Source organism: Oncorhynchus clarkii, chromosome 3, assembly GCF_045791955.1.
Source record: "Oncorhynchus clarkii lewisi isolate Uvic-CL-2024 chromosome 3, UVic_Ocla_1.0, whole genome shotgun sequence".
In the NCBI taxonomy this organism is placed as follows: Eukaryota; Metazoa; Chordata; class Actinopteri; order Salmoniformes; family Salmonidae; genus Oncorhynchus; species Oncorhynchus clarkii.
Window position 1 is genome coordinate 39,679,769 of NC_092149.1, and position 17,749 is coordinate 39,697,517.

Consider the following 17,749-nt stretch of genomic DNA (forward strand, 5'->3'; position numbering starts at 1 on the left):
AATCACTTTCCTTCCTGAAGGACACAATCTGCGATACTGCGTTTACAATATAAAAATAAAGCTTTCCTTTTTGTAGAATTTCTCAAACCCCTAGCATTCAGGCTAACGATATTGAGTGAACTGAAAACGAACTCCTGCATTAAAAAAAGAAAGAACACAAATTAGATAACACAAGTAGTAATGTGACCAATAAAACAAACAGTGAACCTTGAGAGGATTACTCCGACGGAAAACTACGCTCGGCTAAGGTAGCGGTGGTGGTTAACAGAATAACAAATCTATTTACTTCCTTTTTTGTTGTTGCTGTTGGCAAGTGTTCATCGGTTGTAGTTCGAACGGTACATTTACTCGTGGCAGTATGTTACTGTACTCATGGTATTACTCATAGTTCCAATTTGGTTAATGTCAACAGAGTTACCCAGTAATCATTCTTCCTTCGATAAACGCGTGTGGACCATTTGAACGCAGCCTTTTTTCCCTCTTTGTCGTGCCTTCTCGAAGCAAGTACCAATTTCTACCGCAAACACAACAGTGACGATGAAGAGGTAGTGACGTTGCTCAAGTCCTGCTCATGAGTGTTTACTGTGCAGTGCGCAGCAAATTGTACACCATTTGGCTGATATGCATGCAACGTCAACTCTTTTCACTTTGTAATATGTAAATCATTGCATTCAATTCTGCCTTGTTTTTGCGTCTGCGAAGTCTTCTTTTGTGTCAGTTTACGCCACACGTGTACCAACACAGAAGAACGTGCGCAGGCAAGTAGTAACAATATCGTGCATGACACAGAATACATGAAGAATTGACTTTATATCATTACATGTGTGATCCTCCTGGGGCTTGTGTGAACGATTTAATCTGTATTTGTATAATTCGGCGAGTTCAAATCGAGTAGAAGCTAGCTACGAGTTTGCTGTGCTAACTACACCAGATAGTTAGCAAGACAGCTACGGATTAGTATTGTAGCTTGATCAAGTGAGGTCTACTGTTGCAATGGTAATGTACTCTCCCAGTGGTGATTTTACATCGCTAGCTAGCGAGATCATGTAAGAAGCAGCGAACCTGGCTGGCTATACTTGTCATATCATGTGACTTATATTTTAGCGTATAAACATAGTGTATAAACAAAACGATCGAAACAGAAACGATGTGATTGCCATGAGGAATTCGCAATTCATATTCATATTCAACTGTAGTGCCATTTTTATTTCCCGCCATTGGATTTCCGCAATTGTGACAAGTTTAAACTGGGTGAACAACCCGTCTCGAGCTCCAGACAAAATAAACTACAGCCACATAGAACACTATAGTAGTTAGAAGTGAACATACAAACATGAACGGTGTTCATGTAATAGAAGAGATCCAAACACTACGGTGAGTGTATTACAGCTACCATGACACGATTGAATGTTATGGTGCTTTCAAGACAACTGGGAATTCGGGAAGATTCGAGTGGTAATGAGGTCAAATCATTACAGGTCGGTCGGTTCAGGTCGGAAGGTATGAGCTCGAGAAAGATTCCCGAGTTTCCGACTTAGAATTCCGAGTTGGATGAGTGTTACACGATTTTTCACAGTCGAACAGATTTTTTCCCCCTCCGAGTTTCCAGTTGTCTTGAACGGACACAGGTCGGATATTTCCGAGTTCCCAGTTTAGTTTGAATGTGGCATTATGCTAACGTTACATTATTTAAATGAAGACTAAGATGTCGGGGGAAACGAATTGCCTCGATCAATCAAACTTGTAGTGTATTATGACAACAAGTACTTCGCCATTTATATCATTCATTACTAGAGGTCGACCGATTATGATTTTTCAACACCAATGTCCTCCAAAAAAATGACAATGACAATTACAACTATATTGAATGAACAATGAACACTTATTTTAACTTAATATAATACATAAATAATACATAAATAAAATCTATTTAGTCTAAAATAAATAATGAAACATGTTCAATTTGGTTTAAATAATGCAAAAACACAGTGTTGGAGAATAAAGTAAAAGTGCAAAATGTGCCATGTGAAAAAGCTAACATTTAAGTTCCTTGCTCAGAACATGAGAACATGTGAAAGCTGGTGGTTCAATATTCCCAGTTAAGAAGTTTTAGGTTGTAGTTATTATAGGAATTATGACGTGTCAACTATTTCTCTCTATACCATTTGTAGTTCATAAACCTTTGACTATTGAATGTTCTTATAGGCACTTTAGTATTGCCAGCCTAATCTTGGGAGTTGATAGGCTTGAAGTTTCCTTGTGGATTGCAATGTAATCGGCATCCAAAAAGGCCAATTACAGGCCAATTCATTGTTATGAAAACTTGAAATCGGCCCTAATTAATCGGTTGATCTCTATTCATAACTCATTTGATTAATGTTTCTCCGGTCTTAAATTGCTTTAGTCCAAAGGCCGGCAGATGGCTTTCATTTCACTATGTATGCAGCCGGCAATACACTTGCATCAGTTCATAACCAAAACAATCTAATTTCAGACTGCAAAGGCGTTGATTTCCTCCTTAACTATATTTAATGGCGAGAAGGTGGGGAACATGTTAGGGATGGGCATGAGTACTCGAACAGATATCAAAACTCAATCTTTAAAGCTGCAATATGTAACTTTTTGTGCAACCTGACCAAATTCACATAGAAATGTGAGTTATAGGTCCTGTCATTCTAATTGAAAGTAAGGATACACGTGCGTCCACCATCGCGACATGGTGATTTTGGCCATCCACACCAGATGCGATGAGGACACACAAGTTGAAATATCAAAATGAACTCTGAACCAACTATATTAATTTGGGGACAGGCCAAAATATTCATGGACATTTAGCGAGCTAGCTAGCTCATTTGTCTTGTGATTTAAACATTGAAATGCACATGTTCCATTTTTCTGAATCTTTGTATAATTTGACACATGAAATCATGTGTTCTCTAACTAATCCACAGATAAAAGGGGAAACCTACTTAGTTTCTAGTAATCACTCCCCCTTCAGCAACAAACTAAGGTGCATTACTGCCACCAACTGGACTGGTGTGTGGAACTCTGTTCATCTTTCAATCACCCATGTGGGTATATGCCCTCGAAAAAACAATGAGGAGATGGGAGAGGCGGAACTTGCAGTGCATCATGCTTCAAAAACAGAATGAAGTTCAACTTTACATGCTGACCAGACCACACATGCACGTTGATTTAGTTCCCCCACACGCATGTTGAAATATCAAAACAAACTCTGAACCAATGTTATTAATTTGGGGACAGGTCGAAAAGCATTAAACATTAATGGCAATTTAGAGGGCTAACTTGCTGTTGCTAGCTAATTGGTCCCGGGATATAAACATTGGGTTGTTATTTTGCCTCATGCATAAGGTACTCTACTATGACAATTAATCCACAGATAAAACAGTAAACTGAATTTGTTTTTAGTCATCTCGCCTCCTTCAGGCTTCTTCTTATTTTGACTTTATATGGCAGTTGGCGACCAACTTTAAGGTGCATTACCAGACCCGACTGGAGTGTGGAACTCTGTTCATCTTTCAATCAGCCATGTGGGTATATGCACCTAAAAACCAATGAGGAGATGGGAGAAGTAGGACTTGAGCGTGACAAATAAACTCAGCAAAAAAAGAAACGTCACTTTTTCAGGACCCAGTCTTTCAAAGATAATTTGTAAAAATCCTAATTATTTAACATATCTTCATTGTAAAGTGTTTAAACACTGTTTCCCATGCTTGTTCAATGAACCATAAACAATTAATGAACATGCACCTGTGGAACAGTTGTGAAGACACTAACAGCTTACAGACGGTAGGCAATTAAGGTCACAGTTATGAAAACTTAAGACACTAAAGAGGCCTCTCTACTGACTCTGAAAAACACAAAAAGAAAGATATCCAGGGTCCCTGCTCATCTGCATGAATGTGCCTTAGGCATGCTGCAAGGAGGCATGAGGATTGCAGATGTGGCCAGGGCAATAAATTGCAATGTCCGTACTGTGAGACGCCTAAGACAGCGCTACAGGGAGACAGGACGAACAGCTGATCGTCCTTGCAGTGGCAGACCACGTGTAACAATACCTGCACAGGATCGGTACATCCGAACATCAAACCTGCGGGACAGGTACAGGATGGCAACAACAACTGCCCGAGTTACACCAGGAACGCACAATCCCTCCATCAGTGCTCAAACTGTCCGCAATAGGCTGAGAGGTGCTGGACTGAGGGCTTGTAGGCTTGTTGTAAGGCAGGTCCTCACCAGACATCACCAGCAACGATGTCGGCTATGGGCACAAACCCACCATCGCTGGACCAGACAGGACTGGCAAAAAGTGCTCTTCACTGACGAGTCGCGATTTCGTCTCACCAGGGGTGGTGGTCGGATTCACGTTTATCGTCGAAGGAATGAGCGTTACACAGCCTGTACTCTGAAGCGGGATCGAGGTGGAGGGTCCGTCATGGTCTGGGGCCGTGTGCCACAGCATCATCAGACTGAGCTTGTTGTCATTGCAGGCATTCTCAACGCTGTGTGTTACAGGGAAGCCATCCTCCTCCCTCATGTGGTACCCTTCCTGCAGGCTCATCCTGACATGACCCTCCAGCATGACAATGCCACCAGGCATGCTGCTCGTTCTGTGCGTAATTTCCTGCCAGACAGGAATATCAGTGTTCTGCCATGGCCAGCAAAGAGCTCGGATCTCAATCCCATTGAGCATGTCTGGGACCTGTTGGATTGGAGGGTGAGGGCTAGGGCCATTCCCCCCAGAAATGTCTTGGAACTTGCAAGTGCCTTGGTGGAAGAGTAGGGTAACATCTCACAGCAAGAACTGGCAAATCTGGTGCAGTCCATGAGGAGGAGATGCACAGTACTTAATGCAGCTGGTCGCCGCACCAGATACTGACTGTTACTTTTGATATTGACCCCCCCTTTGTTCAGGGACAGAATTCAATTTCTGTTGGTCAAATGTCTGTGGAACTTGTTCAGTTTATGTCTCAGCTGTTGAATCTTATGTTCATAGAAATATTTACACATGTTAAGTTTGCTGAAGATAAACACAGTTGACAGTGAGAGGACGTTTCTTTTTTTGGTGAGTTTAGAACCAAATTCTATTTTAGCGCCTGTCTACGCAGATGCTCGCAAGCAGAGTGGGTGCATAACATGTATGTGTTCATTTATTTGTGGTCAGCATGTAAGAAGCAGTAAATCTGTTCTATGTGCGCTATTTTTATGCTTCCCGTTCTTAAGTTTAGTTTTTTTGTCTTTTACTTAGTTTTGTACTCCAGTTTCAAACAGCTGAAAATACAATATTTTTGGTTATGGAAAATATCTTTCACACTACACATTGCTTGTTTTGCCACAAACTGAAATTAGGCAAACTATTATAATTTTAGCAACCAGGAAATGGCGGAGCGATTTCTGCATAGTGCATCTTTAGCCAAAGATTTTAAAAAATACTATAAAACTATTTGGTGGAATGTGCTTTGTGGCTTGTCCCCCAAAAAATGTGTAATTTTGTCTGGAAGACAACGTTACTTTGCTTTGACTCTAGTGTTCCAGTTGTACATGGTTTGCGCACCACAACCAAAAAGAAACAAAGGCAAGCATCACACAGTTCTCCCTAAATTCCCTTTCCCCTCCCCTTCACTCAATTGCATTTTGACCGTTCCCTCTACACCGTTGGCCACCAACCGGTTGATCTCCAAGACATTCATAGTCGATCGCCAAACATTTCTGCAAAAAAAACAATGCTGAAGTCTTGTGTTCCAATTTGTATTTTTTCATTTATCGCTGTGGGCGGTAGGTGCACGATTCAGCTGCCTTCTGCACCAGATAGGTGGTGTTCCCATTTTGACTCATTTAATGTGTCTGAAGGTTCGAACTCTAACCTTCACAGTGGGACCGATGAGCAAATCAAGTGCACTATACACTACCATTCAAAAGTTTGGGGTCACTTATAAATGTCCTTGTTTTTGAAAGAAAAACACATTTTTTGTCTATTTAAAATAACATCAAATTGATCAGAAATAAAGTGTAGACATTGTTAATATTGTAAATGACTATTGTAGCTGGAAACGGCTGATTATTAATTGAATATCAACATAGGCGTACAGTGGCCCATTATCAGCAACCATCTCTCCTGTGTTCCAATGGCACGTTGTGTTAGCTCATCCAAGTTTATCATTTTAAAAGGCTAATTGATCATTAAAAAAACATTTTGCAACTATGTTAGCACCGCTGAAAACTGTTGTTCTGATTAAAGAAGCAATACAACTGGCCTTTAGACTCGTTGAGTATCTGGAGCATCACCATTTGTGGTTTCGAATACAGACTCAAAGTGGCCAGAAACAAAGACCTTTCTTCTGAAACTCGTCAGTCTATTCTTGTTCTGAGAAATGAAGGCTATTCCATGCAAGACATTTCCAAGAAACTGAAGATCTCGTACAACGCTGTGTACTACTCCCTTCACAGATCAGCACAAACTGTCTCTAACCAGAATAGAAAGAGGAGTGGGAGGCCCCGGTGCACAACTGAGCAAGAGGACAAGTACATTAGAGTTTGAGAAACAGACTCTTCACAAGTCCTCAACTGGCAGCTTCATTAAAAACACCAGTCTCAACGTCAACAGTGAAGAGGCGACTCCGGGATGCTAGCCTTCTAGGCAGAGTTGCAAAGGAAAAAAAGCCATATCTCAGACTGGCCAATAAGAAGAAAAGATTAAGATGGCCAAAAGAACACAGACACTGGACAGAGGAACTCTGCCTAGAAGGCCAGCATCCCGGAGTCGCCTCTTCACTGTTGACGTTGAGACTGATATTTTGATATTTTGCACATTGTTATCTTAGGCTTGTGTGCTGCTACTCGGCCATGGAAACGCATTTCATGAAGCTACAAATGAACAGTTATTGTGCTGACGTCTCTTCCAGAGGCAGTTTGGAACTCGGTAGTGAGTGTTGCAACCGAGAACAGACATTTTTTATGCGCTTCAGCCCTTGGCGGTCCCGTTCTGTGAGGTTGTGTGGCCTACCACTTTGCGGCCGAGTCGTTGTTGTTCTTAGATGTTTACACTTCACAAATACACCACTTAAAGTTGGCCGTGGAAGCTCTAGTAGGGCCGAAATGTATGAACTGGCTTGTTGGAAAGGTGCAATGTTGAAAGTCACTGAGCTTTTCAGTAAGGCCATTCTACTGACAATGTTTGTCTATAGAGATAGCATAGCTATGTGCTCGATTTTATACACCTGTCAGCAACGGGTGTGGCAGAAATAGCCAAATCCACTAATTTGAAGGGATGTCCCTTTGTGTATATATAGTGTATGTGTCACAACAATGAGTTTGGATTTGGTAATAATTGCATGCCGTCTATTTTCAATTTAGGACTTTGCAAACTGCTAGTGCCATTTAGAATTGATTAGCCTAGGCTATAACCCCCCTAAACATAGACGGGTTCCACACTGAAAATATGCAAAAGCATTATTTTGATAAAGCGTATTTTCATCAGAATCATTAAGCCTAGACCTACTCACCAAACAGATGTTGGCTAAAACTGCTTAGACTAGTATAGTAGGAGGTAGGATAGTCAAATCTTTATCTGTAGTAGTGCTGAGCGATAAATTATTTTTGAGGTCTGTTCGTTTTCTGTTCTATTATTAAAAAATAATCCAGTTTTTTGGTTTCGTAAGATTGTTTTAAACATTAAATACACTAACTTTGTGGGTTGAATGCTTTAACACAGAATAAAACAAATAATAAATGGCTCATGATGGTTAACTTCTCACTTATTAACCATAATTTATTCACATTACTTTAATAAAATATTTAAATTGTGTCTATTACATTTCGGTTTATTTGATGACTTTATTATTTCATTCCAAGTCATAATCTCATTTCTATAGAGCTGCTGCTGCCTATGCTGTCTGACAAAAACACTATTTTAGTAGTTCTTCAATGTAAATGAGGCATAATTTTATGAATGCTGAGTACCAACTATCAATCACTTAGGTACCTCTCGAAGCAACTGCTCTCTATCCCTCTCGATCTGTCCACCACACAGACCGGAAAAGTAGATACGCAATGGATTTTGGTCATCGTAGTTAATGAGCACATTTTCTGTGCTAAACTAATATAAGTGTTGGTTTCATGAGCTGAAATAAAAGATCCCAGAAATGTCCTATACGCACAATTTGGTGCACAAAGTTGTTTACATCCCTGTTAGTGTGCATTTCTTTTTTGCCAAGATAGTCTATCCACCTGACAGGTGTGGCATATCAAGAAGCTGATTAAACAGCATGATTATTACCCAGGTGCACCTTGTGCTGGGGACAATAAAAGGCTGCGCTAAAATGTGCAGTTTTGCCACACAACACAATGCCACAGATGTCTCAAGTTTTGAGGGAGTGTGCAATTGTCATGCTGACTGCAGGAATGTCTGCAAGAACCGCAGACCACGTGTAACCATGCCAGCCCAGGATCTCCACATCTGGCTTCTTCAACAGCGGGATCGTCTGAGACCAGCCATCCGGACCGTTGATGAAACTCGGGGTTTGCACAACTGAAGAATTTCTACACAAACCGTCTCAGTGAAGATCATCTGCGTGCTTGTCGTCCTCATCAGGGTCGTAACCGACTTCAGTGGGCAAATGCTCACCTTCGATAGCCAATGGCACTCTGGAGAAGTGTGCTCTTCACAGATGAATACTGGTTTCAACTGTACTGGGCAGATGGCGAGTGGTTTTAATGTTGTGAACCGAGAACCCAACCGCCACTTTGGGGCAATGGTATGGGCAGGCATAAGCTACGGACAACAAACATAATAGCATTTTATCGATGGCAAATTCAATGCGCAGACGAGATACTGAGGCACATTGGCATGCCAATCATCCTCCGCCATCATATGTTTCAGCATGATAATGCATAGCCCCATGTCGCAAGAATCTATAGACAATTCATGGAAGCTGAAAATGTCCCAGTTCTTCCATGGCCTGCATACTCACCTGACATGTCACCCATTTGAGCATGTGTGGGATGCTCTGGATCGAAGTGTTACAATTCCCGCCAGTATCTAGCAACTTTGCACAGAGGAGTGGGACAACAATCCACAGGCCACAATCAACATCCTTATCAACTCTATGCGAAGGAGATGCTGTGTGAGGCAAATGGTGGTCACACCAGATACTGACTGGTTTTCTGATCCCTGTCCCGACCTTGAGGTCACAGAAAAAAACTATTGAACCGATGTCTCAGTTGTTTTAAAAACTGTACAATAACAGACATTTCGGTTAATCGCTCAGCACTAACCTAACATTGATTGTCATCTATCTATCTATTTTTGTTTCTAGGTTTCACATGCCACTATGAAGTACATCTTGGTCACTGGAGGTGTCATATCCGGAATTGGCAAGGGCATCATTGCCAGTAGTGTGGGCTTAATCCTGAAGTCCTGTGGTCTGCATGTGACTGCCATCAAAATCGACCCCTACATCAACATTGATGCTGGCACCTTCTCACCTTATGAACATGGTGAGTGCATTTGGGTGGTGAGTTCTCTCAGACTAAAGCATTTAATCTGTGAGGGCTAGGCCAAGGCATGCCTATCTAATTGACTTGAGCTGCATCACCCATCTAGGTGAAGTGTTTGTGTTGGACGATGGAGGTGAGGTGGACCTGGATTTAGGAAACTACGAGCGCTTCCTGGACATCAGGTTAACCAGGGACAACAACCTGACCACGGGCAAAATCTACCAGTCTGTCATCAACAAGGAGAGGAGGGGAGACTACTTGGGCAAAACTGTACAGGGTGAGCGAGAGATCAAGGGTTCTCCGCAAGGCAAGGGGCATTGGGATTAGCGCAACACCTGGAAACCTATGACATCACTCCTAGTTGTTGTGTTGATTTGTAAGGGTCTCTCCGTAGTCCTTTTTTCTATGCTGATCTCGAGTTTCTGTGGATGCTGATTCTATTTTGCTGATGTTTTCTCTCTTATCTCAGTGGTGCCACACATCACAGATGCAATTCAGGAGTGGGTGGTGAAGCAGGCCAAGATCTCAGTGGATGACGATGGGGTGGAGCCACAAGTCTGTGTTATAGAGGTACGAGCCACAGCGTAGTCAAGTTTGTCTTATTATGGGTCATTCATTATAGGCCATTGTGATTGTCCCCATGAAGTTGTTATTGGTGTCTGGTTTCAGCCAGGGATTGTTAAGCTGGGTCATATTCATTAGGGCACACTGTAGCAACACATTTCAAAATGTTGTGCAATGGAAACCGAGCAGTTCAGATAGTACCTAACCTTTTCAGATGGTTTCTTGCGTTTTTGCCAAGTGAATGTTGAGGTCTCAGGCTGTGTCCTGTTTTGACAGTTGGGAGGCACTGTGGGAGACATTGAGAGCATGCCATTTATCGAGGCCTTCAGACAGTTCCAGTTCAAGGTGAAGAGGGATAACTTCTGCAACATTCATGTCAGCTTAGTCCCACAGGTAAGAGATTTAACACACACACGCAGAGTAAGGCTTGTTTGAAAGCCGATTTCAGCGTTGTGACAAAGCACATCTGTACCAAAAATGTCCAAAACATTGTCAGCCCTTTACTGAATTAGTACATACACACACACAATTGAATCAAAACACAGTCTTTTACATAAGCATTGTAAAACATCATGAACACTTTAACTTCGTCTCAAAAGTACATCAGTTGTGTTTCAAGTAAAAGGTTTTACAATGATGCTTAACTGAGAACTGAAATGTCATTTTGTCTGCCTTTAGCCCAGTGCCACAGGAGAACAGAAGACGAAACCCACTCAGAACAGTGTCCGAGAGCTCCGTGGACTAGGACTCTCCCCAGATCTGGTGAGTTAGATACTCCCTCATCCTTTTGCCTTGGGACTCTTGGAATTGGCTAACTATGTGTTTCTCCTAATGTATTTTCAGATCATGTGCCGCTGTGCGACACCTCTGGAGAACGCTGTCAAAGAAAAGATCTCCATGTTTTGTCACGTAGAGCCCACGCAGGTAAGGCCTTCTCTGTCCGTGACGAATTTCCGTTTTCCATTGCGTGCCTAAATGAACACAACCCGGAAAAAAGTGAATGTAACGTCAACCAGCAACATTTCATATACTTTTGAAAAAACGTAATCCGATTCTTATGCTTTTCTCTCTCCCTGTCCCCAGGTGATCTGCGTGGCAGATGTGTCGTCCATCTACAGAGTACCCCTACTACTGGAGGAGCAGGGGGTGGTGGGCTATATCTGCCAGCGGCTTGACCTGCCTATTGAGATGAGGGCCAGGAAGATGCTCACCAAGTGGAAGGAGATGTCCGACAGGTGAATGGGACCCCTGGCCCCCAGTCCAGTTGGACTGTTTTTGGCAGAAATAGGCTTCTGAATGTAGCACTACTCTGCTGTAGTACAATAGTGATGGGAAGCAAAGCTTCCTGAAGTATTGAGGCTTTCCAGCCCATTGTGTTGAAATACTGTAGGTTCATTATTCAAGGCTTTACTCAATACAGCGTACACTGGTGGCAAATATCGCACTTAGTGTAGCCTTTTGTCTTCAACCAAAAGCAATAACAAACCAGTCAGTTGGTTGTGCAACTAAACAAAGCTTAGGACATCATTGATCTTGTGCCTCTGATAAAGTGATACAGGCATCGGCACACTGCTTTCAAGTAGACTGCTCTGTGATTTCGACGCATGCCTCAGAGCTCCGGTATCAAATGTAACATCACTATAGTACAACATATGATAAGGTTACTGTGGAACTTAGATTTTTACTACATGCTGACATAGGGCAAGATTCAGACTCACTTCTCAGTAGTTGGTATTCAGACTGACCTTATGCAGGTGCGTAGTGGGCTTTGCAGGTGTGGTACCCTTGCGCGCGCAGAATAAATGTAATTCAACTGCTGAAATCCCTCTCACTTGCTGGCCATCAGATTTTCTCGCTGGGTTTTCATTCAAGAGGGTTTTCAGTACAGTTATCTAAAGCCACCCCTTTAAATGTGGTGTACATAAAACATTTTTTTACAGTTAAGAATATTAGGGATCAAAAAGCCAGAAAGCCATGTGGGCCTAAATAGACTTCTCATTTTCAGCACCAATTGGTAGATGTAAAAAATACTCTGATCTTGTATATTATTTAGTGTTATGAAAGTATTTATGAATAATCATTTGTAAAAATAAAAACTTTGGAGAGTCTTTACGCACAAAATATATTGATGAATCAAAAATAGTGTTTTTTTTGTTGGTATTTTGGCATTTTATTATGATCCACATTAGCTGTTGCAAAAGCAGCAGCTACTCTTCCTGGGGTCCACACAAAACATGAAACATAATACAGAATGACATAATACAGAACATCAATAGACAAGAACAGCTCAAGGACAAAACTGCATACATTGATTCATCCTGAAAGTTGCCATATTCAATTGAAATATAAAAAATGCACATTAGTCCTATAAATCTACCCTAATAATCCTTACTAATCATGGAACTGTGATGACAACGGTCCTGTCGGCCATTTCTGTATGGACCTCGCTTTGTGCACAGGGGCAGTTTGGAACTCGGTAGTGAGTGTTGCAGAAGATGTTTACACGCTAGGCACTTCAGCACTTGGCGGTCCTGTTCTGTGAGCTTGTGTGGCCTACCACTTCGCGGCTGAGCCATTGTTGCTCCTAAACGTTTCCACTTCACAATCACAGCACATACAGTTGGCCGGGGCAGCTCTAGCAGGGCAGAAATTTTACTAACTGAATTTTTATACACCTGTCAGCAACGGGTGTGGCTGAAATAGCCTAATCCACTAATTTGAAAGGGTGTCTACATACTTCCTTCCATGTAGTGTACATTAGCCTAATATGATCCACTATTGCTAGCGATTCTTATAAACAACGACATGAGTGTGACAGTGGAAAGAAAGGTAAACTAATGATGTAATGGAATGATGCAAAATGTAAGGAAACTAACACAAGTCGGTGACATTTATACATTTGTCGTTATAACTGACGGTGGCTACCTATAGTGGTTAATTCGAGCTTCTACTTCTAAAAATTCACTTTTACAGAAACAAGTCTATCACTGTTGCCGCTTGCTATAGACCTCCCTCTGCCCCAAGCTGTGCCCTCGATACCATATGTGAATTGATTGCCCCCCATCTATCTTCTGAGCTCGTGCTATTAGGTGACCTAAACTGGGACATGCTTAACACCCCGGCCATCCTACAATCCAAGCTTGATGTCCTCAATCACACACAAATGATCAATGAACCTTCCAGGTACAACTCCAAATCTGTAAACACGGGCACCGTCATAGATGTCATCCTCACTAACTCGCCCTCCAAATACACCTCTGCTGTTTTCAATCAAGATCTCAGCGACCACTGCCTCATTGCCTGCATCTGTAATGGGTCTGCGACCAAACGACCATCCCTCATCACTGTCAAACGCTCCCTAAAACACTTCTGCGAGCAGGCCTTTCTAATTGACCTGGCCGGGGTATCCTGGAATGACATTGACCTCATTCCGTCAGTAGATGATGACTGGCTATTCTTTAAAAGTGCCTTCCTCACCATCTTAAATAAGCATGCCCCATTAAAAATATTTAGAACTAGGAATAGATATAGTCCATGGTTCACGCCAGACCTGTCTGCCCTTGACCAGCACAAAAACATCCTGTGGCATTAGCATCGAATAGCCCCCGTGATATGCAACTTTTCAGGGAAGTTAGGAACAAATATACACAGGCAGTTAGGAAAGTTAAGGCTAGCTTTTTCAAACAGAAATTTGCATCCTGTAGTACTAACTCAAAAATTATCTGGGACACAGTACAGTCCATGGAGAATAAGAACACCTCCTCCCAGCTGCCCACTGCTCTGAGGCGAGGAAACACTCAACACCGATAAATCCACTATAATTGAGAATTTCAATAAGCATTTCTCTACGGCTGGCCATGCTTTCCACCTGGCTACCCCTACCCTGGTCAACTGCCCGGCACCCTCCACAGCAACCCGCCAAAGCCCCCACCATTTCTCCTTTACCCAAATCCAGATAGCTGATGTTCTGAAAGAGCTGCAAAATCTGGACCCCTACAAATCAGCCGGGCTAGACAATCTGGACCCTCTCTTTCTAAAATGATATGCCGAAATTGTTGCAACCCCTAATACTAGCCTGTTCAACCTCTCTTTCGTATCGTCTGAGATTCACAAAGATTGGAACGCTGCCGCGGTCTTCCCCCTCTTCAAAGGGAGTGACACTGTAGACCCAAACTGCTACCGACCAATATCTATCCTACCCTGTCTTTTCTAAGTTAACAAACAGATTACCGACCATTTCGAATCCCACCGTACCTTCTCCGCTATGCAATCTGGTTTCAGAGCTGGTCATGGGTGCATCTCAGCCACGCTCAAGGTCCTAAACGACATCATAACCGCCATCGATAAGAGACATTACTGTGCAGCCGTATTCATCGACCTGTCCAAGGCTTTCGACTCTGTCAATCACCACATTCTTATTGGCAGACTCGACAGCCTTGGTTTCTCAAATGATTGCCTCGCCTGGTTTACCAACTACTTCTCTGATAGAGTTCAGTGTGTCAAATCGGAGGGCCTGCTGTCCGGACCTCTGGCAATCTCTATGGGGGTGGCACAGGGTTAAATTCTCAGGCTGACTCTCTTCTCTGTATACATCAATGATGTTGCTCTTGCTGCTGGTGATTCTCTGGTACACCTCTACGCAGACGACACCATTCTGTATACTTCTGGCCCCTCTTTGGACACTGTGTTAACTAACCTCCAGACAAGCTTCAATGCCATACACCTCTCCTTCCGTGGCCTACAACTGCTCTTAAACGCAAGTAAAACTAAATGCATGCTATTCAACCGATCACTGCCCGGCTCCGACTTAGAATACGTGGACAACTACAAATACCTAGGTGTCTGGTTAGACTGTAAACTCTCCTTCCAGACTCACGTTAAGCATTTCCAATACAAAATTAAATCTAGATTTGGCTTCCTATATCGCAACAAAGCATCCTTCACTCATGCTGCCAAACATACCCTCGTAAAACTGACCATCCTACCGATCCTCGACTTCGGTGATGTCATCTATAAAATAGCCTCCAACACTCTACTCAACAAACTGGATGCAGTCTATCACAGTGCCATCCGTTTTGTCACCAAAGCCCCATACACTACCCACCATTGCGACCTGTACTCTCTCGTTGGTTGGCCCTCGCTTCATACTCGTCGCCAAACCCACTGGCTACAGGTTATCTTCAAGTCTCTGCTAGGTAAAGCCCCGCCTTATCTCAGCTCACTGGTCACCATAGCAGCACCCACTCGTAGCACGCGCTCAAGCAGGTATATCTCACTGGTCACCCCCAAAGCCAATTCCTCCTTTGGTCGTCTTTCCGTCCAGTTCTCTGCTGCCAATGACTGGAACGAACTGCAAAAATCTCTGAAGCTGGAGACTCACATCTCCCTCACTAGCTTTAAGCACCAGCTGTCAGAGCAGCTCACAGATCACTGCACCTGTACATAGCCCATCTGTAAACAGCCCATCTATCTACCTACCCCATGCCCATACAGTATTTATTTATTTATCTTGCTGCTTTGCACCCCAATATTTCTAATTGCACATTCATCTTCTGCACATCTACCATTCCAGTGTTTCAATTGCTATATTGTAATTACTTCACCACCATGGCCTATTAATTGCCTTAACTTCCTAATCTTACTTCATTTGCACTCACTGTATATAGACTTTTTGTTTTATTTTGTTCTACTGTCTTATTGATGTTTTGTTTATTCCATGTGTAATGTGTCGAATTGCTGTGCTTTATCTTGGCCAGGTCGCAGTTGCAAATGAGAACTTATTCTCAACTAGCCTACCTGGTTAAATAAAGGTGAAATAAAAAAATATTTAACACTATACAAATTGTTTTAAAAAAAATACAGTAAAAAGTCCGGGCAAATAATTCTAGAAATCATAAATCAACTCTAGGTTTGGCGCTATACTGTCATTGGTGCAGAAGCCTATAGCTTGGGTCTCCAAATTTAATCTGAAGTTATAAGGCCAGCATTTCATATACAGCGGGGCAAAAAAGTATTTAAAAACAGCTCAAAACAGCTCGAGCTCAGTGAGGTTGGATGGAGAGCATTTGTGAACAGCAGTTTTCAGTTCTTTCCACAGATTCTCGATTGGATTCAGGTCTGGACTTTGACTTGGCCATTCTAACACCTGGATATGTTTATTTTTTAACCATTCCATTGTAGATTTTGCTTTATGTTTTGGATCATTGTCTTGTTGGAAGACAAATCTCTGTCCCAGTCTCAGGTCTTTTGCAGACTCCATCAGGTTTTCTTCCAGAATGGTCCTGTATTTGGCTCCATCCATCTTCCCATCAATTTTAACCATCTTCCCTGTCCCTGCTGAAGAAAAGCAGGCCCAAACCATGATGCTGCCACCACCATGTTTGACAGTGGGGATGGTGTGTTCAGCTGTGTTGCTTTTACACCAAACATAACGTTTTGCATTGTTGCCAAAAAGTTCAATTTTGGTTTCATCTGACCAGAGCACCTTCTTCCACATGTTTGGTGTGTCTCCCAGGTGGCTTGTGGCAAACTTTAAACAACACTTTTTATGGATATCTTTAAGAAATGGCTTTCTTCTTGCCACTCTTCCATAAAGGCCAGATTTGTGCAATATACGACTGATTGTTGTCCTATGGACAGAGTCTCCCACTTCAGCTGTAGATCTCTGCAGTTCATCCAGAGTGATCATGGGCCTCTTGGCTGCATCTCTGATCAGTCTTCTCCTTGTATGAGCTAAAAGTTTAGAGGGACGGCCAGGTCTTGGTAGATTTGCAGTGGTCTGATACTCCTTCCATTTCAATATTATCGCTTGCACAGTGCTCCTTGGGATGTTTAAAGCTTAGGAAATATTTTTGTATCCAAATCCGGCTTTAAACTTCTTCACAACAGTATCTCGGACCTGCCTGGTGTGTTCCTTGTTCTTCATGATGCTCTCTGCGCTTTTAACGGACCTCTGAGACTATCACAGTGCAGGTGCATTTATACGGAGACTTGATTACACACAGGTGGATTGTATTTATCATCATTAGTTATTTAGGTCAACATTGGATCATTTAGAGATCCTCACTGAACTTCTGGAGAGAGTTTGCTGCACTGAAAGTAAAGGGGCTGAATAATTTTGCACGCCCAATTTTTCAGTTTTTGATTTGTTAAAAAAGTTTGAAATATCCAATAAATGTCGTTCCACTTCATGATTGTGTCCCACTTGTTGTTGATTCTTCACAAAAAAATACAGTTTATATCTTTATGTTTGAAGCCTGAAATGTGGCAAAAGGTCGCAAAGTTCGCAAAGTTCAAGGTGGCCGAATACTTTCGCAAGGCACTGTAGGTACACTTCAACTAGAAACTGAGAAAAAAAATCCAGAAAATCACATTGTAGGATTTTTAATGAATTTATTTGCAAATTATGGTGGAAAATAAGTATTTGGTCACCTACAAACAAGCAAGATTTCTGGCTCTCACAGACCCCTTCTTTAAAGGCTCCTTTGTCTCCCACTCGTAACCTGTATTTATGGCACCTGTTTGAACTGGTTATCAGTATAAAAGACACCTGTTCACAACCTCAAACAGTCACACTCCAAACTCCACTATGGCCAAGACCAAAGAGCTGTCAAAGGACACCAGAAACAAAATTGTAGACCTGCACCAGGCTGGGAAGACTGAATCTGCA

The 17,749-nt window shown here is 42.3% G+C and overlaps 1 protein-coding gene across 2 annotated transcripts in view; it reads left to right on the forward strand.

Annotated features, from left to right (window-relative positions):
* Positions 1-219: 219 nt before the first annotated feature.
* LOC139395153 (CTP synthase 1b) overlaps positions 220-17,749 on the forward strand; it is a 30,121-nt gene continuing 12,591 nt past the window's right edge. Inside the window, exons 1-9 of one of the 2 annotated variants that reach the window (XM_071142854.1) lie at positions 220-545; positions 703-758; positions 9,336-9,516; positions 9,623-9,793; positions 9,986-10,086; positions 10,357-10,473; positions 10,759-10,842; positions 10,924-11,004; positions 11,164-11,315. In XM_071142854.1, coding sequence (XP_070998955.1) covers positions 9,351-9,516; positions 9,623-9,793; positions 9,986-10,086; positions 10,357-10,473; positions 10,759-10,842; positions 10,924-11,004; positions 11,164-11,315 — 872 coding nt within the window. In that variant the 5' untranslated portion in view covers positions 220-545; positions 703-758; positions 9,336-9,350. Of the gene's footprint in view, positions 759-9,335; positions 9,517-9,622; positions 9,794-9,985; positions 10,087-10,356; positions 10,474-10,758; positions 10,843-10,923; positions 11,005-11,163; positions 11,316-17,749 lie in introns of both variants that reach the window. The other variant, XM_071142853.1, reaches the window with a different exon arrangement.